The sequence below is a fragment of the Tachypleus tridentatus genome, chromosome 12 (genome assembly GCF_004210375.1).
Source record: "Tachypleus tridentatus isolate NWPU-2018 chromosome 12, ASM421037v1, whole genome shotgun sequence".
In the NCBI taxonomy this organism is placed as follows: domain Eukaryota; kingdom Metazoa; phylum Arthropoda; class Merostomata; order Xiphosura; family Limulidae; genus Tachypleus; species Tachypleus tridentatus.
In genome coordinates, this window is record NC_134836.1 from 45,167,905 (window position 1) to 45,193,563 (window position 25,659).

At 33.0% G+C, this 25,659-nt stretch overlaps 1 protein-coding gene across 2 annotated transcripts; it reads right to left on the bottom strand.

The window, feature by feature from the left end:
• Positions 1 to 11,131: 11,131 nt before the first annotated feature.
• LOC143234993 (uncharacterized) lies at positions 11,132 to 25,337 on the bottom strand. 2 transcript variants are annotated; one of them, XM_076472686.1, is made up of 5 exons: positions 25,205 to 25,337; positions 15,896 to 15,997; positions 14,451 to 14,618; positions 11,729 to 11,808; positions 11,132 to 11,290 (listed from the first exon to the last, which is right to left on the bottom strand). In XM_076472686.1, the coding sequence occupies exons 2-5, from the start codon at positions 15,936 to 15,938 to the stop codon at positions 11,258 to 11,260; spliced, it is 324 nt and encodes a 107-aa protein (XP_076328801.1). In that variant the 5' UTR covers positions 15,939 to 15,997; positions 25,205 to 25,337; the 3' UTR covers positions 11,132 to 11,257. The 2 variants fall into 2 exon arrangements, with proteins under 2 accessions (XP_076328801.1, XP_076328802.1); XM_076472687.1 differs by lacking the exon at positions 25,205 to 25,337 and having other exon boundaries at positions 14,451 to 14,634; positions 15,896 to 15,988.
• Positions 25,338 to 25,659: the final 322 nt, after the last annotated feature.

Genomic DNA, 25,659 nt, shown 5'->3' on the forward strand with positions numbered 1-25,659 from the left:
GTCACTGAGCTCTTCATTACGACCCATTCTACTGCCAATGTTTGTTTATGGAGACTGCATGGATGTATGCTTGATTTTATATACTTTTGGTCATGTAGTTTATTAAAGACTCTTTCTTATTTTCAGGATGACTTTTCGGGCCCACGTGGATTTCTTCGTCTACAAATTTCAGGTCCATAAATCATTACACAAATGCTACACATACACAAAGTGGGACATTGGATGTTTCAAGGCTCGTTATGCCTATATATCTACTTTTCGTATCTCTCACTGGGTGCCACGAGCTATTATTTGTGAAAGAGACAAGTCTACTCTCGCTCCACGCTTCTTTCAAAGTGATGTGCATTTGATTTCTTGATCTTCATCTCATGTACAGGTTCATCATCACCTAATTGGAAATCTCTACGATATAGATTCATGATCTTATAAAAACACGTAGGTACGAGATATCAATTTAATAGAAAACTACAATACTCTATAACTCGAGCACTTTCCAAAGGTGGATGTTTTCTTTCCACCAGCAAACTCAGAATAATGTCGTTGTTTGTTATTAAGCACAAAGCTTCATAAAGGGATATTTGTGTTCTGCCTGCCAGGGGTGTCGAAACACATTTTCTGGTTGTATAAGTCCGTATACATGCTGCTTTGTGACTTAGGGTCATGGGAATAAAATTCATTTATCATTATTGTCATGTTATCCTTTTGACTTTTTCTGATTTTAATAATTTTCATGTGTTTCTTTTTACGAAGAGGAAGTGGAATGTTGTCAGTTCAAGTCCATATGAAAATACGAGAGAAAATAAGTTAGAAGAGCGGCCTTCATAGAGAGTTCTTCAATTGTGAAGAATTTTGATTGGTTGTTGGGAAGAATGTTTTGTTTTTCTTGTTATTAAGTTTCTGTAGAATGACTTTCCAGATATGATACTCAAAATAAAGATCATTATTCGAAAAGATAAGAAAGAGAAACAATATAAGCGAAAAAGGTGACAAATGGATCACCAGAATGTCGCTTCATATAAAAATAAAAGTGTTGAATGCTAGAGTAATGAGTTATAATTGGTGATGTAAAACCAAACACCTTTCTTAAATAGAAGGGGACAAGCTCAAATATTACATTGAACCATATTAATAGTTGATAAAATAAACTAATTCTTTCTCTCTCTCACTTGGCGTTAAAAGATCGTCTCACACACACTACAGTTGTTGAGATGATCTGGCTACAAGGATTGTAATCCAAACAGAGAACTACTTTCTGCCAGATTCTTCACTTTTACTCACAGGTTAACAATATCATATCTGGTATTCCATCAGCCCTGTAGCACAATGCCATACAATAAAAATGTTTTGTTTTGTTTTCAATATTAAGTGAAGATAAAGAAAAACACTAATAATTTTGCAGCTAATGTTTATGTACAAATAAATATACATATAATATAACAAAATTTCAAATATATTTTGGTCAGGAAAGTGGTTAATTGAAATTCAACAATATAGTTAATTAAATTCTTTTTCACTGTTAATAACAAATAAAAATAAAAAGAAACACACACACATATAAATGTATAAATACCGATTACGAATCTTCAAGACCACTATTCTGTTTCTAAAATAAGACTCTCTCTCTCTTTGACAAAACTTGTTTTGAATTTCGCGGAAAGTTACACGAGAGATATCTGTGCTAGCCGCCCCTAATTTAGCAGTGAAAGACTAGAAGGAAGGCAGCTAGTCATCGCCACCCACTGTCAACTCTTGGGCTATTTTTTACCATGGAATAGTGGGATTGACTGTCACATAATAACGCATTCTCAGATGAAAGGACAAGCATATTTGGTAGGGCAGGGATTCGAACCTGCGAACCTTATATTTTGCGCTGAGCACCCTAACCACCTGGTTCTACCGCGTCTTCTGATGACGCTTATTTGATAATTTAAAAAATGCCGTGTTTTTTAACACTAACACTTAAAACTGTGTAACATTTAATGTACTCGTTCCGCTACTTTAACAAAAATCTATACAAAAATATTTGTTATCCGAAATAGGTCACTATATCATAAGGAAGAGGTCGAATTGAATGTGACCCTCCCAGGTCGCTCAACGACCTAAAACCCCTTGCCGAACATGCAACATTTAATGTGGTTTTAAATTTATAAATGCAGTAAGTTTCACAAAATAACGTGGAAAAAGTTCTTGTAAAGCATGATGTTTTCCATAATACACTTACTTATGTGTTTATTAACAGGTAATGGTTAATTATTTGCGTTTTGACATGAGATTTATGTAAATCTATTCTTAAATATAATTTTTTCTTTTTCTATCAACATTATATTTTGTTTCAAAAATACAAAATAATAAACAAATAACATTATACGAATTACAAATAAATATAGAGTTTAAAAAATATATTTATTCCCAATCGGGCATGTTATATATTTAATGATTAGTTTTTATAATTTAAGATGCCATATAAACTTAGGCTGTTTTGTGATAATGTGATTTATTTCCAAACTTAGATTCTGATGTTGTAGATGATATTTTTCCAGTCCTTTTTGAATGTCATTAATATTAATTTTAACTCCAGGCAATGGGTTATAACGAAAGGAATTTTTTCTTCCTTGATATTCTGTTTATAGTCATTGTTCATTTTTTTTAACTTTAGGAAAGTTAAATCCTCTTTCTATTAAATGTTATGGTTAATAATATTTCCTGAGGTAAGATTTCAACGGTATAAGTTTTTGTTGTTGAAATTCCGGTTTAGAAACATTTAACTTAGTGTGTACAAAATAATTGCTATAAGAGTTCTAAGTACTCGTGTGAATTAGCATGTTTGTAATGTAAACGTATTTCAGTCTTACCATCTTTTTTATAACCTCTCATCTAAACAAGATAAACATAAGTTACTCATTTCAAACGTAAAATTTACAATAGGGTTTATTTGATTAAGATTTTCAAAAAAATGTTTCAATATTGAAGGATCTGTTTCGTAGTAAAAACTAAAACCAACAATCATTCAGGAACATTTCCAGTTCTGCGTTAAGTATTTGATACAACTTTCTTCAAAATAATAATAATAATCCATTGAACACTTGAATTTAAAAATATACGTTCACTAAAGTAGTATAAGATGAAATCGATTTTTTGCTCATTGATGTTCCAGAGACTTGTTGATGAATAATACTTTTTTTAACCATATAAGAGTTATTTTTATCAGAAAAGGGGGTATAATAAATCTGGATGTAAATAACTGAATGATATTCAGTATCATTTGTTATATAACTTTGTAATTTAAATGTAAACAACCGATTGCCCTGGTGATGATATCCGAATAATCAAAACGTATTGGAAATAATTTCAGATACAACTTTAAAAGCTAAGTTTGAGAACAAACAAATCATATTATAATGAATTCAACCTAAAAGTAGTGAAAGAAAGTAAACAGAACAAACAAACAGATGTCTCTCTAATTTTTTTGATATCAGCCTTCTTACAGTTTGTTCCGTTTACTGTGGTTTTGCGCTAATTGCTACAAACAATATTGTGCTCTTTTATTATCAATCTAAAAGTTTTACGGCAATCTTAGATGGTGAAAATAAAGCAAAGAAAGCTTATGAAGATATTTTCACGTGTAATAGATCAAGCTGGGATTTTTGTGCGAAAAGTTATATTTTTAATAAACACTAGAGTTAATAGCAATTCATATAATGTTATTTATAAATTATCTTTGTTATAAGCCAATATGTGTTGGAAAAACAGAAACTTACATTTAAGAATAAAATATCTCAGGTGAAAAATTAAAATAATTTTTCCTTACCTATTACTAAATATAAGTGTATTATATAAAAATATACTTTACAAGAATCTTTTTTACCAAATATTTCCATTTTGGTATTCTTGCAAGAAACAGAAAAGATTATTTTATGAAACTTGTTTTATTAATATTTTTGAAACCGCACTAAAGATATCGCTTAGAACACAAAGAAGTTTAAAACATATACAAAGCTTTAAGGTTAAAAAAACATACGCGGAAAGACTTCATTGTTAAGTAGGTCTTGTTAGAGAATGTCTTATTTTTAAGTAAGTATTGTTAAGGAAAGTCTTATTGTTAAGTAAGTCCTGTTAGATAAGTCTTACTGTTAAGTAGGTCTTGTTATAGAATGTCTTATTTTAAAGTAAGTATTGTTAAGGAAAGTCTTATTTTTAAGTAAGTCCTGTTAAATAAGTCTTACTGTTAAGTAGGTCTTGTTAGAAAAAGTATTATTATTAAGTGGGTCTTGGTAGAGAAAGTCTCATTTCAGAAACTAAAGAGTGTCCTGAAAGATACAAATCCGTTGTTTATACTTCCGTATATGTTTTCATTTATTTGTTTTCATTCAGTAATAATTAAAAGCAAAATTAAAGCATTTCATGCCGTTTCAATTATCTATAATGTTGTAAGTTATAAAGTTAGCAATTTTTTTTAAAAGATACAATAAAAATAAAATAAAGCATATCATTTATGCTGTAATGAAATGTTTGCTATTAAAACATACAAGGTCGCAGTTTCTTTTAAAAACTGATATACTGGAATCCGTTAAATAAAAGAATCATCAACAGTTGATTCATGATAAAAAGAAATAACAACTAAAACACACTTTTCATCACCTTTATACAGTTTTGAATTTTTTAGCCTAATTTTGACTGAATACTCAAGCAAACTAAAGTCTGCAGTCCTTGCTTATGCTGTTTCGCGATAACAAAGGTACTTTTATATTATTATTGTTGTTAGCCAGAAGCTACAAGTTTTGTTATGAAGTTTTTATCATAATTAGAATTTTTAACAATATTTTGCTTACATAATTTTCTCTGAAAAACATCAGTTCTAAATTCATCGACTGTAGAAGTATGTAACAGAAATGGATTTTTAAGCTGGATAATATTGAACAAACTCAGTTAAAACGGGCAAACGTAAGGAACAAGATAGACTGGAAGTCAGTATTAAATGTGAAAGAAACTAGAAGCAAACTCTAAATCCTTGATGACCACGTTTTATTCAAAACTTAGTAAAAACTTCTCATCTTTGTTTTACAGAATTTATCTTTCTTTCTGAACAGATCCAGATTCGGTAAATAAATTACATTTTTACAAGGTAGCTTTAACTTTTATCTTATATCGTCAAATACGTAGATGTGTATGTATCATGGTTCATAATACGGATCGCAAGGAACTACAAAATCCCTATTAGGAAATCCAGGTAAAAAATACCTTAAACAGTAGAGACTCAGCTCAAACAACGTTTTAAAACTTTTGTTATTGACTGTTAATGCTGTACACACATAAAAGTGCACAGAATAACACACTTGTAAGACTTGTAACGAAAAGAAAATTTGATTAAAATGGTCCGTTTGTAATTCTTTTTCATATTATTCTCTTGTCAGCCTACAACAAAAATGGTTTGGTATATTGACTCCAAATCTTCTGCGAAGGTTACATGTGCATTAAAATGTCGATTTGTTTCTTCTGTATTTAAATAAGCTAAAAAACATATAATTCTAGTAAAATGATGTTACTATTACTCAATTCAGGACATTTTTTCACGAACATGTTCCAGCCTAAGTACAGAATGAAAAAGGAAATACCAGCCAATAATAAATGAACATTAGTTGACTGTAGCAAGTAGGTACTCAGTGCTTTGCACACTATACAATCGACGTCTTTAGGAAGCTAACTTCTATATTATGCATGAAGTGAAAACTGTATCAGCTAGCAACTAGCTATGGTTATTATTATTACACTGTATAAAGTTAACTAGCATATCAAGTAATCTTTTGCCTGTAGCTAAGCGTAAAAAAGCTAGCAAATAAAATAAATACAAAATCAAGAATTCAAAAACCTGCAAATAGAGATTGCAAAAAAGTATGGCAACAAGGCTGGAGATTTCGGAGCTAATATTTACTTAACCTACAAATTCCTATTATCACTCGACCACATGTAATTCTAGGTAAGAGAATAGAGTCAAAATATGATTCGTAGTTTGAGTAAATAATACCTACAGTATCTCCAACCTTGTTTCCTTACTTTTTACGATTCTTATTTGCAGGTTTTTAAAATTTATAATTTTTGATTTATCTTGTATATATTGTTAGTAAATTCATATTTTTTATTTATCTTCTATCTATATATTCTTTGCAAATCTCCAATTTTATATTTATATATTGCTTCATGTTTTTCTCAGTTTTACTACTTAGACAGCTAAGTAAATTATTATTTTTCTACAAGTAACCAAAACGTAGTTTCAGCTATGCTGCTTAACTGTTCTTCCTACTTGATCGAGGATTTTATGTGAATTCAAAAACGAAGTGTTTCTGACCAGAATCATTCATTTTAATATCTGTGTTTGTGAAGTTGATCACGTAATTTTGAAGAATAATTATAACTCCTTTTACTTTAATAAATTTTCAATATTTAACAGTCTACGGCTGCATCGTGTTTAATAATTATATATATATATGGTATATTACCTTGTAACATTTACTGTAAAATTTCGTTTTCAACTAACCAATTAACCTAAAATAGCTATTAAATTTTCGATCCATTTAGTTGTTTGTTTTGTCTTTGAATTTCGCGCAAAGCTGCTCGAGGGCTATCTGCGCTAGCCGTCCCTAATTTAGCAGTGTAAGACTCTTAGAGGGTAGGCAGCTAGTCATCACCACCCACCGCCACCTCTTGGGCTACTCTTTTACCAACGAATAGTGGGATTGACTGTCACACAATAACTCCGCTATGTATACTTTAAGTTTTGTTATTTGAACTGATCTATGATACATATGTGACCTTATAGAACACGTGCTCTGAAGAGAACTGCTGTCCGTTATTGACACCTTCTTGTAAGATGTAACCAATGAATGACATACAATAATAATATACCAATGTATTTAAAATTCAGGAAAGGTCGTTATCAAACTCGTAAGGATAACTTCTTCGAAAAAAGTGTACAAAAGCTTTTACCCACATCAATAACGCTTTAACATAAGACAAAGAGAGATGTTTATTATATCTAAACACGGTTTAGATTTTTCTGATGAACTGGGCATTGATGTATTTGTTTGAAACCTGAGATAGAACGAACATTCCCTTACATAGAGATATACATATTTATTTATTGCTTTGAATGATTTCGTGTTCTTGTTACCAGAGCATATATATATGTATAATTTTAAACTGTTATTCAACTAATACAATTATATAAAAAATATTATAAAGTACTATTAAACGTGGCGATTAAGAACAATTGTTTGAGATGTTTCCAATTCAACGTGTAGACTGGTAAAAAGTAACTATCATTCCAAGTAAGTAAATGAAAATGAAACTACTGATTTAATATGTCACTTTCTGAGAGTCGATCCCTGTAGTAGGCTTAGCTCAGGTTGCCCATTCTCTGGCTTTAGATTTAGAAGCAAGACAAACAAACAATTTATAAGTTTTGTGAAGCTCTGCAAAAACTAGCTCATTTATGTAAGAACGTTTACTACATAATACGTATCTTATCTATTCTCACAGTGAAATAAAACACTCGCAATGATTCTCAGTTAGGCTTAAATTAAACTTTAACTTCGTAGACAGAAAGGTGTTATGATTTTTTTAAAACATCTAACAACATTTTATATTCTATTAATTACAATCTCTAATAACTAAACTAACATACATTAGTACTTTCCATGACATACTCACAAAATCGATATTTACAATGTTACTTCATATGCTACCGTAAGAAACAAAATTCATAAATTTATAGTTCGTATACAGAGTAGCTTATGTCTATTTGCAACTTGCTTTGACTAAAATATTTTTCTGAGATCGGTCATGCTGTAGCGATATTTATTTAATTTTACTTTGTTAAATGAATTGTAACAAAAATAAAGATTCATCCATTGTGGTATGCAAACATACAATGTATTTCCTTACCCTCTAGCTAATATATATAAAATGTCTTAAAATTTCTGTACACGTTGAGCATATGTTTTTGAAATAGAATGTTGGTCAATTGATTGTCTATAGTTCCTTTTGTTCTAACTACTTATGGTATTATGTCTATCAACTGCGAGTCACAAGTACTTTCTCGTGGGAAAGATTTTCTGTAATGTTGAACAAACTATATAGAAATCAACAGCTAACTTAGAATTTACCAAAACATTTTCTTAACTACATAGTAAGATCACATATCTATACAGTAAAGATGCTATATTTTACACTTGTCTTTACTTTTGATTGTATCTGAGTATTTGAAACAAAGATTGTTTTAGTGTGTGTAATTTATGCCAAATCTTTTTCTTTGCTTAAACCTTAGTCGAGATTACAAGTAAGTCAGATATATATTGTGAGAAACATTTTCTGGCGAGACTCACGTTGTTCTGCGGTTCATATCATGAAAAGTCAATGAAGCTGAGAGTGCCACATTCCAACACTCCAGAGAAATACGTCTATAAAAACTTCAAATCAAGCATAATATATTCTGCGTAGAACTACTGTAAAACAGGTATACTTCGATATCTTTTTTGTAGAAGTGTTCTATATGTACAGCAATTTAACAGTTTATAGTGGATTAACCCTTTAGATCAGTCAGCAAAGCACTTTCCTTTTATGTCTTGGGTTTAACTACAATCCAAGGGAAAAGAACTTGTGCCTAACATGGCGCTTGTTATAATTGTCTGAAATAAGATACGAATAAGGGCCTTATTTGTGAGAAGGGAAAAATATGGTACTTTAAATTGTTGAAAAGTATCTTGTTAGCATGTGCTGATTAGTAGAGTAGTTTTCTTATGTGCGACCAGTCTTAGATTCGAATTTTGCACACGAGACGCAAATATTTAAATGCCTCCACGTACACAACACAAACTGAAAAAAAAAAAAAACTGATTAATTCTCACTGTCTTAACATGTTACATTACGTCCAGATTACCACAGAGGAGAAGTAACTAGATGAATGCACAATGGGCTATCTGTTGTGTTCACCATGGGAAATTGAACCCTGAATTTTAGCGTTGTAAGTCAGTAAACTTACTGCCGTCCCACCAGAGGACAGTTTGAAGTAAAAAAGTGCCTGCTATGTAAATTAACTTAATAGAAACATAATAAAACAGCATTTATCTAGAGCCAAGGACAGTTTTCATGCGATGTCTCCCTGTTAAATCAGTTAATTAACAGACTTCGTGTAGCAGCAAAAGTTTCACAAATACTTATGTCCAGTCATGCTGAGTGTATTAATATTATACGTTAGATTCAGACATAGCGCAAGCCAGCCTCTCTCACAGTTAATGTCGTCTGCTGGAACAGCTGCAAGTCTACGGATTTACAACGCTAAAATCAGGAGTTCAATTCCCCTCGGTGGACTCGGTGGCTTTGTTATTAAAAAAACACATACTTAGTGTGAAATAAATTACAAAAGCATATGATGCATATCTGCGTAGCGAACACTAACATATGAAAACGGTAAGGCATCATAACAAAGCATTTCCCATAATACGTTAACAAAATAATACCTCTAACAGTATTGCGCTCCTGACTTTTAAAAACCGTTTATTTATTTTAGAAGGAAGTACGTGGTAATTACGAAGTAAAGTTATCTATTTTAAAGCTAATGAAATCCAGTAAATATGCAGTTTTCTCGATTTGCAAGTGTAACAAAATTGCAATCAACAAATATATTACCCTTTTCTCACAAATCATTAAAAATATGCAACTGTAAAAACACCTAATATTGTACTACATTCATGTGTTTAGTAGGAGACAAGGTGTGGTATGGCTAGGTGGTTAAGGCACTCGAGTGGTACTCCGAGAGTCGCGAGTTCTAATCCTCGTCACACCAAACATGCTTACCCTTTCAGCTTTAGAGCCGTTATAATGTTACAGTCAATCCCACTATTCTTAGTAAAAAAGTTAGCGACTATTTTTACAAATAACATTACAACTTGTTATATATATATACCTGTGTGTTTCATAAACGAATTGATTTCAATGCTGTTATAGACAAGTATAATATATGTATTTCTGTATAATAATATCATGAAAAATGGATTTTAATATTTTAACTGTTTGAACGAACAGTTATATCAGATTAAGTAAATGAGTCCTTTTAGCTTTCAAGAATGAAATTAATGCAACATTTTGGTTAAATATGCTTTATCTTGGAGTCATTTGCATCAATGGTCATCAGATTTATTGAGTAACAACAGGCTATCTCTGATATTTTGACAAAGGACAACTAAAAACTTGCATTTAATGTCAGAGGATACATCTATTATAGTTTTATACTTACTATATCATGACACATAATCCATCGTAAGATAAATATATTGCAACACACAAAATATATACAATATCTCTAATTAAATGACGTAAAACAAATATGGTGATGACCATCTGCCTTCCTTCTAGTTTTACACTACAAAATTAGGGATGGTTAGTGTAGATGGCCCTCGTGTAGCTTGCGCGAAATTCAAAAACAAAGTATTTGACAATGCTAAAAGTGCTGAAATGTATTTATAAATGATTTAACCGTAATGTTTAGTAATAAATGTTTTAATTTTGTCAGACACTAAAAGTACCTTGGGTGTAGACAGCAACTTTATCGTTTTTATACAAAGATCCTGTAGTGTATAAACTATTTGCCATGTAACAGCTTATTATTTCCATTTAGTTGAGGTAACTTTAGAAGAAGAAGAAACACAAACTGTTATTTTAGTTTTATGTTTCCATAATGTTGGGGCCCGGCATGGCCAAGCGTGTTAAGGCGTGCGACTCGTAATCTGAGCGGTCGCGGGTTGGCATCCCCGTCGCGCCAAACATGCTCGCCCTTTCAGCCATGGGGGCGTTATAATGTGACAGTCATTCCCACTATTCGTTGGTAAAAGAGTAGCCCAAGAGTTGGCGGTGGGTGGTGATGAGTAGCTGCCTTCCCTCTAGTCTTACATTGCTAAATTAGGGACGGCTAGCACAGACAGCCCTCGAGTAGCTTTGTGCGAAATTCAAACACAAACAAACCATAATACTGGATAAACATTTACTTTAGTTTCATGTTTCCATAATGTTGGATATTTTATTAATATCCGTGTATATCTCAAAGAACGAAAACAATATCACTCTTTTGTTAATGAACAACTGTTTTGTCTAAAAATATTTATTCACAGTCATGAGATGAACCTGTTTATTTTATCATATTTAAGGCTGTCTGTCCAAAATATAAAATCCGCGCGACGATGAACACTTAATACGGACATGGTTGACCTCACTTTTTACCCAGGAATGGTATGGTCGAATTCTACAGTGGAAAAAATAAAACAATGTTCACTACGTTGTGTTGATTGTGTATTTCAAAATTCTGAACAATATTTTAACAAATTCTGACCAGTCGTACTTTTTATTGTGATTTTCAAGAGGTCTGACTTGTTTACTCTGTTTAATAAGATGTACAAAGATATATCATTAATCTACTGTCTACATTTACATCAGAAATGTCACATCTAAAACTCGCTAACTTTTACTAAAAAAATCTAAAGTTATATATCATCTGTACAATAATTCACGTTTACAGAAATAATATCACGTGGATTTGTTTTTAAATAAAAGGCTGATAAGGCCAGAAAAAACTACATCGTTTTAATAATCATTTACAGAAAATCCTCTCAAAAATTATTAGTACCAAAATGAGTATCATGTTATGATACGTTGTATTTGAAGAATAAAAACTGAAACCTACTGTGAAGCCAGGAATGTTGAATCTACTCAGTATATTTCCCAAAACAGTCTGAACAAAACTCCTTAACTGTTGAGAGAAATCTAAAATAAAATGTACATAACTGATTTTATTATACAATTTAACAAATAAAATAGAATTTGTGCATCAATAAATAAGAGATCTGAGTTGTATTTCAAAAGAAACTCAAACCCTAAGTTTTTGCTATAAGTGGCTCAAAAGTGACGTCATATTCTAATAAATTTAATGTTTAAAAGCTTTGGTACTGCGTCTAATTTTACGGTTTTTAAGTAGTTGGATCACTTATTATTTTACACCGACATAGCTATGTCTTCTGATTATTCAGTTGTGTTTCTTGTTTACCTCAATGTTCTTATAATGTGAATTACATAAACATGTTATAAATGAATCTTCAAATAAAGCACCTAAAAAGTAGATGTACTGAACTTTCAACTTATAATAATTTATTTTGTTTATTGAATAAGGAGAACTGCGTACATTATATTGAAATAATTTGAATATACAAACCAGGAAGTCACGTGACAACCACAGCTGAAACAAAGTCTCAATGGAACGGAATTAATGAGAACTACATTTTGATACTGTTTGACCTTTCGTGGGGAAGGTGAGATAACCGAAGACTGATCGTTTTGGTGAAGAGTATATGACAGCCCTGTATGACACAAAATATTCATACATTTATATAATAATAAAGCATTCTAGTGGAGGATTTAGAGTTCACAAGAAAGAATAACTCTGTAGTTAATGGCACTGGGAAACAAATTAATATGGATCACCTAAAGGTACTAGGATCATCCAGAAAGAGACCTGTAACAAGTTGTACCTCAGCCGTGGTAAAAAAAAAGTGTGGTGTTTTGTAATAGATGATATTCCACGAATATAAAGATTAGTGGCAAAAGCCGAACACGTGCCTCAAACAACAACAATAAGCAACATAATCATGAAGGGTGTTCGTCTGTAAAAGCTACACAAGTCACGTGTATACAAGCTGCTTCCACAACACATCTGTTCCACCGTTACATATCTCAAGTATCGGGAGCATAAAGTTGGTATTCATGCTGTTCCATACAAAGACATAGTGATTACGTCCCCTATGGATTTCTGTGTTGAGGTGGGTACTGGGAAGCTGTCGTTCTCTTGCACTAGATAGAGTATAGAAAGCCTGGAAGGTAGTGGAGTGTTTTACAAAGGAAACAATATTCCAGGGGTATTGTTAAGATGAAGATTGTCAGATAGGGCATAACCGAACGTTACAACAAGAAATGTGATGACGTGGTGAGGTTACAAATCGTTTTATATACCAGTTTCATCCTTTGTACTACATAATGCTTTTATATCGTTTTAATAACATCGCGAATGTACATGTCATAGACGTGTGCTTAACTTTCGTAAGCTTACTAAAAGTAGAGGCCCGGCATGGCCTAGCGCGTAAGGCGTGCGACTCGTAATCCGAGGGTCGCGGGTTCGCGCCCGCGTCGCGCTAAACATGCTCGCCCTTCCAGCCGTGGGGGTGTATAATGTGACGGTCAATCCCACTATTCGTTGGTAAAGAGTAGCCCAAGAGTTGGCGGTGGGTGGTGATGACTAGCTGCCTTCCCTCTAGTCTTACACTGCTAAATTAGGGACGGCTAGCACAGATAGCCCTCGAGTAGCTTTGTGCGATTTTTCCAAACAAACAAACTAAAAGTAGAAATAAAGCTTTATATCTACTAGCCCAAACTCTACACATCATAACCAATAGTTTTTCAACTACACTTTGCAAGTCAATTGCCGGATTAAATCTATTTATGAAAGCGGTTACAACTGTTAACAGTTGTTCAAATCAGTTGTTGCTATTCTAGGATCTCTGGTGTGGTCAAGTCTAATGGTGGAAAATTGTAATGGCGATGATTAAAAAATCTCGATTGAGAGAATCTTCTGGAAGTAGAGATAAAAAACAGTTTAACAATTCGAGTTCCTAGTGGTAAAAAATATAATACTTATCTGTTATTGAGGCGTTCTGATGATAAGAAGTTCAGTGCAACAAGTTTCAACCACTCTTGATGACAAGAAACCCACTTGAAATAAAAATGCATCTCAGAACGGCTGGTATGGGTATTAACACTTTTATTTATAAGGAGGGAACAACGTTTCGACCTTCCTAGGTCATCTTCAGCCGTTCTGAGATACAAGTAACAACCACGTCCTCTAACGGTAAAAACATGAACATCTTTCAGTTACTTAGAACCTTTTGTGGTGAGAAGTACAAAACCTATTAATTACTCTCGATTACTGCGATTAGAATTATGTAAATTAACTACGTCATCAGACAGTACACATTTAAAGATGTGTAAACAACCAGTTCTTCTTGTGGTAAAAAATTCTCTAGTTATCAATTGATTGAGACTACTTCTGCGTAATAAACAGTAATATCAAGTGATAAAGTATAATTATCATAAGGTTGCAGTTTTTGTAAAATGTTATAAATAATTTATTCTAAGCATTACATGTTTTTTATAGGACTCTAGGGACTGTTAGCGGCAGATTATGAAACAAATATATAGAAATAGTAACCGAAAATTAATTTATTAAATGCAGGTACAAACTAAATCAAAATAACATAAGTAGCATTTCTTTTTAATAAATCGAAATTGCTTCCAACATGGTTGTAAGCAAATCAGTCAAAAGTAAAGATAAACAGACATTTGAAAAATATTTATTTTACCAGCTGGAAAGTTAGACGAGATTCCAGAAAGATCTATAAGAGGTGCTTTCTTGGCTTCAAATCCTCTGGGATTATGTGCACCATCTGCTGTCAAAGAAGTTTCGTAACAGATGGAAGTGATAAGAGTCATGAAGATAAATATTGCACAAGTCCTCATTTTTCTGAATACTAAAAAAAGACAAGACTAAATATTTTATTAAAATCTTGCCATAAGAAACATATAGCAAGCTAATGAATGAATGAAATCACAACATATTTGTTGCAGTTTCAATTTTTTTTTCACTATCATTTCATGATTTTGTATAGAAATATCACGTAATTTGATCGACAAGAAAAATATCAAAGATCTTATATTACCATACTTATGCTTATAACATACATAAATCAATGGTTATACACATTCAGAATAATTTGTTTGTTTGAATTTAAGCACAAGGCTACACAATAGGATAACTGTGGTATGTCCACCACGGGTATCGAAACCAAGATTCTAGTGTTGTAACTACACAGACATACAGCTGTATCACTGGTGGATCTTTAGAATAATAAAATTTACCAATACTTCAAAATCATGTTTATTCATTAAAAGTTACCTTACTCGTCGAATTCCTTACCATGTTACTAACTTTACAGACTCTGTCTACAAACATAACCTTAGATGCACTAAAATTTAATTTAATTTTAAATAATAAGTAATAGATAAAATACAAGCACTATAAAATCATTATACAGAAAAATTTAACAGCTTAAGAATCAATGTATAATGATATAATTTTAGTTAAAGTGGTCTTGGATTTTTAACAATAAGGAGACAAGCGCAATACGTTCCCAAGACCATTTTCTTTTTATTACATTTTTATTAGCATTAACGGATTCAAGAGAGGATCGCAAATTTATATACAACGCTAGAAACTGCGTTTCGTGACCTGTGGTGAGCAGAGCACAGAAAGCTCTTTACGTACCTCTGTGCTCAACTACAAACAAACGATCGAGTATAATGTGTAAGATGGACTGAAAAAGTGATCCAAAGCTTAAAAAGATCAATTTGCTTTGAAGTTGTAGTGTATTAAATACCTGCTAAACAAAACGAAATGTTTTAGCCTTGTTACACTATTTGTTGTGTATATATATTTTACAAATTATAAAAGCATTTTAAAAGTTGATGGGATCGTAGAGCACAATTTCAGTTTAAATACACGTTATATCTTGAAATAATGGAACATCTAACTTTAATTATTTATCGATATTCTAGCGTCTTTCCTTTAGCTGATAGGATTTTATGTCAGATTCTCATCACCAGGATATTTTATCAGTCTCTTCGGAAAAAATAATTCATCACTTACATTTTTTAAATACTTATGAATGCTCTATACTTTAATCCTTATTATAATATATTTCTCATTTAGTTAATTTATCTAGTTTTATCTTTTAATCAGAAAACTTACCACTCTGAAAATATATCAAGTCTTCTGCACTTCTGATTTTCATTTACCATGGGTGTTCAGAGCAGCAGAAGTTCAACGGTAGCTTTCACTTACGTTCACCATCTGGATAAAAATAAACAATTCAATGGAAGGTGTGACTCACGCGTTATTTTATAGCTTAAAGTTAGACTAACGGCAATATATTTGTTGTTATATAAAACAAATATACATAAGAATACGACATTCAACAGACAGAACTTCCTGTTAAACAATGCTTGCCCTATTATGATACAGCTGGTTTGAATAAACAAAACAAAGAGAAAACTCACAAACGTATACTTCTACAATGTAAATAATTAAATGTTGAACGAACGATATATCATTGCACTGACCAATTAAAATATTCAGAAAACAAAGAATAAGGTATATAAAAAATAACTTTATTTACGTTGAAACGGTTCAGTACATTTTAGTAAAATGATAATTAATATGCAAATCAGCAAGTTTTATGACAAACATTTAATATGAAGTTTGTGGAACGGAATGTATCAAAACTACATTTTTACATTAATAAGTGCGTCGTAAGAAGTGTAATGACGCTGAAAATTAATCGTTTTGGAGAATGATACGTAACACACTTTCTGATGCAAATATGCGTACACTCGAACCATAAGGATGCCTTTAGATGGAGAATTTAACATTTATAAGGCAGAGTATGTCTTGTGCTTAATAGCAATGGAAAACAAAGGAATATGGTCAAACTGGGTTAGTCACCAGGATCATCCAGAAAGAGACCTGTTACAAATCGTACCTCAACTGTGATAAACAAAGTGCGGCGTTTTGTGATAAGTGAGAATCCACAAACACAAAGGTTCAGAGTTGTTCTACAAGACATCAGTGGCAAGAGAGCAGAGAAGTCTGTAACTAGAAGGCTTGTCTATGAGACCAAACCAATACCGCCATCATTACTGTGTGGTTATCACAATGGAAAAAAAAACCTGCGTCAGCATACTGAGTTCGCGGCTAATATATATGAAGGCTATGAAGCAATTAATTAGAGCACCTTAGGAATGGCTTTAGATCTAGAAGATATCTACAATAGAGTATAGTTGCTTATTCGTGCTGAAAATTGCCCAGACTTGCCATCATTACAACATGTAAGTGAATGCACCAATTATCAGAAGATGCATCATGAAGACTGGAAGCTGTCGGTCATCTTGAATCACTAGCAACAGTGGTCTGCCACAAGGGTCTCACCCTCGCCAGTACCCCTCAACATTTACACCTTCGATCTAGTCTGTCTTGACTGTCCAACCAGATGTTGTGTGTTAACCTTTGCTGGTTGACGTTCTTTATGTGAAGCAGAGTCTTTATATCTACTTAAATGAACACCAGGGAGACCAAATGGTGTAATGGCACAGAGATAGTAATCAAACATACTGATGTGGACAATCATTGTCATTCTTTGTGGACACTGCTATTCCTCTGGGAATAATACTGAAGTACTTTAGGGTACAGATACTTTTGACAGACAACTCAACTTCATCAGATACATTAACACCATGATAACCAGAGTTATAATTGGCTTCAATACACTATAAGTTGCAGCATGAACTAAAGATAAAGAATGGCTATCACTTCCTTATGCTCTATCAAAGTATGATTCACTTTTCCCTAGACTATGCAATACTGATGATAAATATGAGTGTTGTATGGATCTAAATAAGATTGTGAAAAGCCATAAAACACTTATTTAAATAAATTCAAGAGATGTACCTTAGTTACTCTTATCAAATCTCTATTACATGTCACAAACCTAAGCAACATTGCAGGCCATCTACAGCACTTAAAAGCAAAATTCATCACTGGAGTCCTGCAGTCTACACACTATGTATTTGAACATCGAGCCACTGTTCTTTTTAATTGGAACATTTGAGTTTCATAGTGATTCCACAAATACCAATCAAGCAGGGGATTCCTAAAAGGTACCTTAGGAGACAGTAATGAATGGACAAATACTGTACAGCAACCACTGATATAACTTGCCACTGCGAGCCCTTGAGTTTCTCCATTTGAAATACACAATGGAAATAAGCCTAGACTGTAAATGTAAAGACTGGGCAGAGGATAAAACATAAAAAGTTTATTAGCACATATTTGTGTACCATGGTGGACAATCAACTGCCATAGTAGCCACAGATAATTTCTAAACCACAAACAGAAAGTAAATGAGGGCATTGATTGGGCTTGTTTTCATTGTCTCATAGAGCAATAAAATGTTTTGCATATTTTTGGTGGAACATTCAATTTTCACACAAGCAACGCAAGATAAAGTTGGAAGCCATGAGGCAAATTCTCTTCTATATAGCTAGAAGCAATAAACTACAAATAGAAAGTCCTGCTAATATAATACTTGGAACTCAGTACCACAAAGAATTCGGAGATGCTAATCCCTAAATGTGTGACAGAAAATTAGGAAACTGCATGGTAAAGCCATAATCTGTTTGTATGTGACAGACTATGCAGGGGAAAGGTAAAGAAGAAAACAGATAATATCACAGCTACTGGTAAAATATCGACCTCTTTTGTAATAGTGAGGTAAAGAGCTTTATGGACATTCAAAAAGACTGAGACTACTGACAAACAAGTCATCATATGAATATCTAGAAACAATAAATGATGAGGAATCAGCGTAACAAACAGAAGGCCACTTGTAACGCCAGTATAAAAACTCTTTTCTATCTCCACTAACAGCCATGAAAGGCCAGCATCTTTCAGCACAACTTCTGGCATTGTTATTTAGTATGCAATTCTTTCGAATTGTCTTTATCAAAAAATTGTTTTAATTTTCATTTTTGGGATATTGTAGTAGTTTTTTACTTGCTCTATTAATTGTTTTTCCACTTAGTTTTCCAAATCTACTTCTTTTGTTGCTTTTATCTTTCGACACTGAGCAGAATAAAGACAATGCCTTAAATTACCCACGCTTAAGTTAACTGTTTAATCACTTTTAAATGCTAACTGTGTCGATTTGTACGTTGTTGCTGTTTTGTAATTTTTACAAAACTTGAAAATAATTTTGTAAGATTAATTTTATTCTGTACTTTTCCTAAAAAACAAGAGCTTGTACTTTGCTTATATACCACGTTCGTGTAGTTTCACAATGTTTCAGAAATTTTATTTATACAGGTTTAGAATATTTTTATTTTATGTTACTTTTAAAAGAAAATGTGAGAAATGGCCAGTGTTCAGGTTTGTTCGTTTGTTTTTGGATGTCTCTAAACTTTCATCTAATGGATTAGAGAAATAAGACATTATTCAATATATTTCATAACCACTCTTGGGCTATCTGTGCTATCTGTTTTTAATTTTGGAGTGATAAATCAATAGAAAGACAGCTAGCCAACAACAACAAATATTTGGGCCAATCTTATCCAACTGAAGAATAGAATTTGGCCATAATCTTAAAATGTATCTATGGCCCAGAGTGCACAGCACGTATTTTATATGTTAATGGGATGTGATCAGTAGACCCATAAGTTCATAGTCTGATACGATAATCAATAAGTTATACTCGGCTCTTATTGTATAGAGAGAAAAACCTGAACACTCCAACATTGCTCTTCTGTTGACTAGACTCGGTGTGGTATCGTGGTTAATGAGCTAGACTGTGGACTTAAAGCTCAATAAGTTGCATTCTTTTACTTTAAAATAACACTTCGTTCTTTGAAATTGTAGGTACTTTAAAAAGTAGAACTAAAATCCTATTTTTAGAGCAACCAAAGTGTTGGCGGTTGGTGCTTTTAGTAAATGTCTTTCTTACACTCTATCAGTTCAAAATTAGGGATGGACAGTACAAACATAATTTGTGTATCTTTACAAGTGTCATTTTAGATTTAATGACCCCAGCTACCCTGTTACCCTGATCACGAGAAGGTTTTTGAATGCTTTGTTGGACGCCTGTCGTCTTGTTTCTTCTCTTCATCTTCAATGTCACCTCGTTATGTTATCTGTTTTGAAACCGACCGAACCTTTCTCTGCATTTCTCTGTTACATTCACTACTTCAGTATATCAACGCATTAAAGTAAATCCAATCCTTCAATATAAATTTAAAAAGGTATAGGGATCTCTTTCCAAGGAAAAAGCATCCTTTTTATCTCTCATCATGTACACCCAGATAAGTACTTTCATCATTTCTCTCCTCATCAACTCAGACAGATGAAATAAAATGAAAAGTGGTCTCGTCATATACTGATTCATCAGTTTTGACCTCTAATCCTTGGTCAAGTCAGTGTACTAGAGGTTCATCATTAAAATATAGTTATAACTTGTTAACACAAAATAATTTGTATAACTCATATGGTTAATGAACTGATCTGTTCTTTTCTCATACTTGGAATACTTATCTATCCAATTAGAGCTTGATTGCTTCCATACTGCTTGCGTGTGCCAAATCATACCTGATCCTTGATTCTTTTGGTGTAACATTGCTTCTGCTATGTGGCATCCTTCCATAACTTTTGACGTACATGCTCACAAAAGGAGGATCATACATTACGGTAGTTTTCCCTAGTCAGACATGATCATATTTGGTTAATAGATAGTTGATCTCTTCTTTATTTTGTTGCACAGTACGTAATTGTGGTATATAGCAAATGCTCGTTTCTGTCACTTTGGCTGGGATTAACAAACTTCATAAGCATTCATTTGATATTTTGTCAAACCATCAGGTTTCAGGGACTGAGGTGAAGTAAGCGTCTTCACTTAACACAATGTCCCTATGTGGATTTCTTGAATTGTACACAATTGAGCTATCCAGTGTTTTGCCAACACATTAGTGATAGACTATATTGAGACATCGACCAGTGAATAAACCTAAGCATACTTGTTAAAGTAATCAATAGCGATCAGCATATACTGATTGCCTTGTTCAGTCTCCAAGAGAAAACCACCAATATTCAAAGCTATCATTCATGACGAAGAACCAATGATTTTCCGTTTCAGTTTACCTTGTATAGGCTTGCATCTCAACACCGTATTGAACAGAGCACTGACAAATCGTTGCAAATTTTCTGTTATAACAACAAGTTTATAAGCTTACATTTAATGTAAGTTTCATCAGCCTCTTGAAAGTGTTGGGCAAATTACACAGACTGAATATCATGATGCAGAACACATGCAAACCGTCTCAAGTAGTAAAAACAGTTTTTAGCTGTGATCTCATCATCTAGGTTTACTCGTCATATCTGGATGCCAGGTTTAAAGTGTTTAATCACCGAATCCCTTCAAATGTGCTCAAACGTTCATCTATATGTGGAAGTAAAACGGCACCAATACAGATGACGAATCCAGCACATAACCTTGGCATAAATTCCTTTTCCTAAAGTATAACTACCAGAGATGATTGTATTTAAGTGCTGGTTATTTCCTTAATTTTCGTAGGAAGTTTTTTTGGCAATTGTATGGTCAGATGTGATGGCAAATTGCTTGTGATTGATAGAGGTGGTGATATTGTCTGACAAGTGCATTTACATATTTAACCATCATGTCGTTTACCTTTCACCACCAAGTTAAATAAAGACTACAATGCATTTCTTCCTTTCCAAAGAGCGTAGATAATTCACTTAAGTGGTTAACTTCTCGAAGTGTCTTTTTTCTTTTACAATCCAAAAATTGGTTAAATAAACAGCTTAGTTCTCTTTCAGGCAAAAACAGCACTACAACTTAGCATCAACAATGTTACAGCCTACTACGTGGGTCTTGCTCAAGTTTTCAATAGAAACAAGCGTTAGATCATCCAAACTCAAACAGTAACCTATCTGAAATGCTTCCCAAAGCAGTAAAGATCCTCTTTACCTGCACTCTTAAGCATTCGAGATGTTGTTTGTTTAGCCACATTCACAGCTAATTGTTATTTTGGTGTAAGTCTCTTACCTACGGACTCTTAACCAACACCAGTCAGAGGTGTCTTAAGCACAGGATAGCATAAAAGTTGAAAGAGTGCTTACGTAATTGGTTTTATGGCTTACTTCCGGTTGACAGATTAGTGTACCATACCAACTCTCAGGCTTGAGGACACTAAGAATATCTTTGCGTTATCCTAACCATAAAGAAAATGGTGGTATAGTATTAAAGTGTGGGCCTCTTTAGCTGTTTTAAATTTGTTCACTGATGAACTTAAAGGGCGCCATGAATGTGTAGTTGTATTGAGATATTTAGATTGCACTCTCTACATTGACGAAATTTTATAGAAAGAGATTGCACTCGTTTTAGCTTTATGATGTACCACGCACGTAACACCACACCATGTACAGCAGTAGTATGAACCAAAGAGCGTCATTAACTCTGCTTTGATCCCAAAGACGTGAATATATCCAAGTTCTGGAATGTTTTGGAATAAGTAATTGTTTGAGGAATAAGTAACTCAAAATTGCACTACTATAGAAGATCTTCTGCAACTGTATTTTTTCTAGCTTTATAAAACATTTGATGAAAAGCGTTAATAACAAAGCGTAGGCTGAAGAAAACGCTCTCTTGTTAACCTGTTCAGTGCCGTAGACGAGATAACTCGTCCAAGCCGATCGGTAACACAGTGCTACGAACGAGTTATTTCGTTCTCAATAATACCTAACTTCAACGCTAGACGTCAGCACCATACATGCATTTGATCTACTTACAAATTGTTTCACTTTCGATCCAAAATGGCGTCACGAAGAAGTTACAAAATGAAGAAGCATTAGAGTTGTGTTGTAGCAGCTTAAATACTTGGCAGTCAACAGGTTAAAGGTGTGCTGTGCCCGCTGTTTTGTAATACGTACAAACATGCATAGACTTAGATCAATGGACTTAGGTTAAAATATCTGTTAGATGATTTGAAGTTATTATAATAACACTAACTGTAATATAATACAGAACATAAGAAGAAATTATCAGTGATAATATCACATTAGTAATTAATCTTTTATTATTATTGTTATTACATTTTCAACTCAAATTTAAAAATAACGAATATGATCATTGTTTGTCATAATTTATTTATATGCCAAAAATTTTTGTAACTTTAAAACTGCCTATTCTTACATATTGACATGCTTTTACGCGTGTTTCTTTGCATTTTATTTCAGTATTTTTTTTCTTATTTAGAATAACTAAGTCAGTTACACTACATTCTTTAATCGTTAACTAACTGAACAAGTAATATCGATAGTTGAGGAATACTGAAGCCGAAATTAGCTTCAAAGTTTGTGTTCCTAACCTTTATAAGGAACTAGGGCATCATGATTTTTAAAACTGTGTTCATACCTTCCACACATACACACAAGCTTACATGTTAGGTCATGTGTTCAGGTACCATGAACAAGTGTCCTGACAGAGTATGTTTTGGGATACAATATCCTTTGAAATACCTATAAAAATAATTTAGGATATTGGAGAAGCATGATAGATAAATTGGAATGAATCATGAGGCGGCCTATAAGCCCTGCAGCGGAGAGAAGGTATGTTATAACATGGTATACTGGTATCAGTTTTTAATGAATTTTATTGTCGACAATACCTAAGGTTTTTTTTTTTGTTAGTGTTATTTTAAACCAACAGCTCAAAATCTGATACACATATTCAAATTTTAGACATAGCCTACTGATTTGTGATTTATGTATGAGATTCGTTTTCATAATAAAGTATCAGTTTCTTGTTGCTTCGTCCAGAAATAGGTAAATAAGAAAGTATGGCTATTCGGGTAAAGTGAATCGTCATAATATCCACGTTTGGAAAACCTCCATGAAATTGTTTGTGATAGTCCAAAGGTGAATGTGTGGTGTGGTCTCATGTGAGACAAGATTATTGGACTTTCCTTCTTCTTTTATTCACTGAGAGCATTGTTACCGGGAGCGTGTACTTTTACATGATAGAACAACTGGAAGAAATTCAACTACGGGCAATCTTTTAATAGAAAGGTGCTCCACTTCAATGGAATTTGTTGGTCAGGTGGTTCCTAGATCAGACATTTTGGAAGCAATAGATTGGTAGAGGTGAGCCAATTCCTAGGCTCTGTGTTTGCCAAAAATCACTCCTCTCGATTTCTTGCTTTTGAAGTATGTTAAGAGCATCGTGTATCCCACACCTACAAAAAAACATTGTGGAGCTAAAGATCAGGATAACGAACGCCATCACCATTGTAACTGTGGACATAGAAGAGCGAACATGAACTGAAATCGAATACTGAGAGCCACTAATGGTGAACACGTAGAAGTCTGCTTTCCTGTCAATAAAACCTGTTTGAGTTGGTCTACATGATACTGAAAACTGCATGGTTGTATTTTGGTAATTTAATTATTAAATTTTGAAATAGGGAAGTTAATTTTGGACTTAATAAGCCTAACTAATCATACAAACAACCATGAAAAGTAGTAACTAAATATAGAACGAACTCTAGCATGTGTGAAGGTTATGCAAAATTTATTAACGAGAAACGCCACTAACAAGGTGAGTAAAAGGAAGCAGAATCAAACTGTTATCGACACGAAACGATTGTCAGCTGTACTTCTGGTATACAACCGCGATTCAACCGCGACTTTATATCGGCTGTAATTTTAATGTAACTTCCTGATTTGCCTATTAAAAATTGTTTTGATATAACGTATTTAACCCTGTGAGTATTAAAACTAATTCGAAACTAGGCTTTTATTAGATATTCTTTTGATCTCTATATAAAACTTAAGTTTTTCTATCAAGCACCGCAATGATCTTTAGCTCCGCATTGTTTTTTCATAGGTGTAGTGGGATACACGATACTCTTAACATACCCCTAAAGAACAAATAAACAAAACCACTTTTAGTACCAATACTGTATAACAACTAAATAATGAACATAATATTTATCACAATAATGGGTAAGTAATAAAACCACTTGGTAGAGTATGTAAAAAAACGTAAATAATATATTTTTATAAAAAATTATAATTTCCCTCTGAGCATTTTATAGATGTTGGTTTACAGAGAAAAGGACGTTGGTGTTATTAAACTACCAATCACATCATTCCAAGACCTTTTAAAATACTTCTTTTATTGTTGTTAGTTGACCGAGCATGGACTAAAGGTTAGCATGTCCGGACTGTGATTTCGAAGGTTAATGTTTCAACTCCCGCTACCGAAAAGAATAAACTCGCTCGGCTTTGAGGCCATGGGCATGCTATAAAAATGAAAGTAATATCTGACTATTCAGTCACACAGTGTTCTGTTGACTGACAGCTTTCATTCTAATTAACTTGTTCAAAACTTGTTTATGTTAAGAACAAAGTTACACAAAGGAATATATGTAATTTACCTACCAGGGTTATTAAAATCCGACTTCTAGCAGTAAAAGTCAGCAGACCTGCCACTGTAACATTTGGGGAGGTAGTTCAGAACTAGGAACAGCCGCAACGGCGACGTGCAGATAAACTTTGTAGACCTTTGCCCGAAATCTCTAAATAAATATACACTATGTTAGCAACTTATGCCAGTTCAATGAGTACAGCGCTGGTAATTTTAAGACCAACAAAACCAGCTAGACAGTGAATGTTTTTATTATTTTAAAACAACTTGTATATTTACTGTTTCTCTTGTCGCCAAGAATCTAGTCTCATAACAACTAGATTTTCAATTTAATCTGCTAAGATTGACAGATAATAAAAATGGATGGAAAAGTCAACAAAATGCACTATTTTTTCAGATTGACTGAAACTAGCAATACATATTACACTGAGAATACATAACATCCATGGGCTATGAAATATTTATGAAA

What these genes read in the sequence shown, in the direction of transcription:
- LOC143234993 (XM_076472686.1), bottom strand. Translation starts at nt 15,938, where the DNA reads ATGAAAATCAGAAGTGCAGAAGACTTGATATATTTTCAGAGTG. An exon ending in CTTGATATATTTTCAGAGTG is followed by an intron (nt 14,619 to 15,895) that starts GTAAGTTTTCTG and finishes GTCTTTTTTTAG; the next exon opens with TATTCAGAAAAATGAGGACT. An exon ending in CTCGTCTAACTTTCCAGCTG is followed by an intron (nt 11,809 to 14,450) that starts GTAAAATAAATA and finishes ATTTTATTTTAG; the next exon opens with ATTTCTCTCAACAGTTAAGG.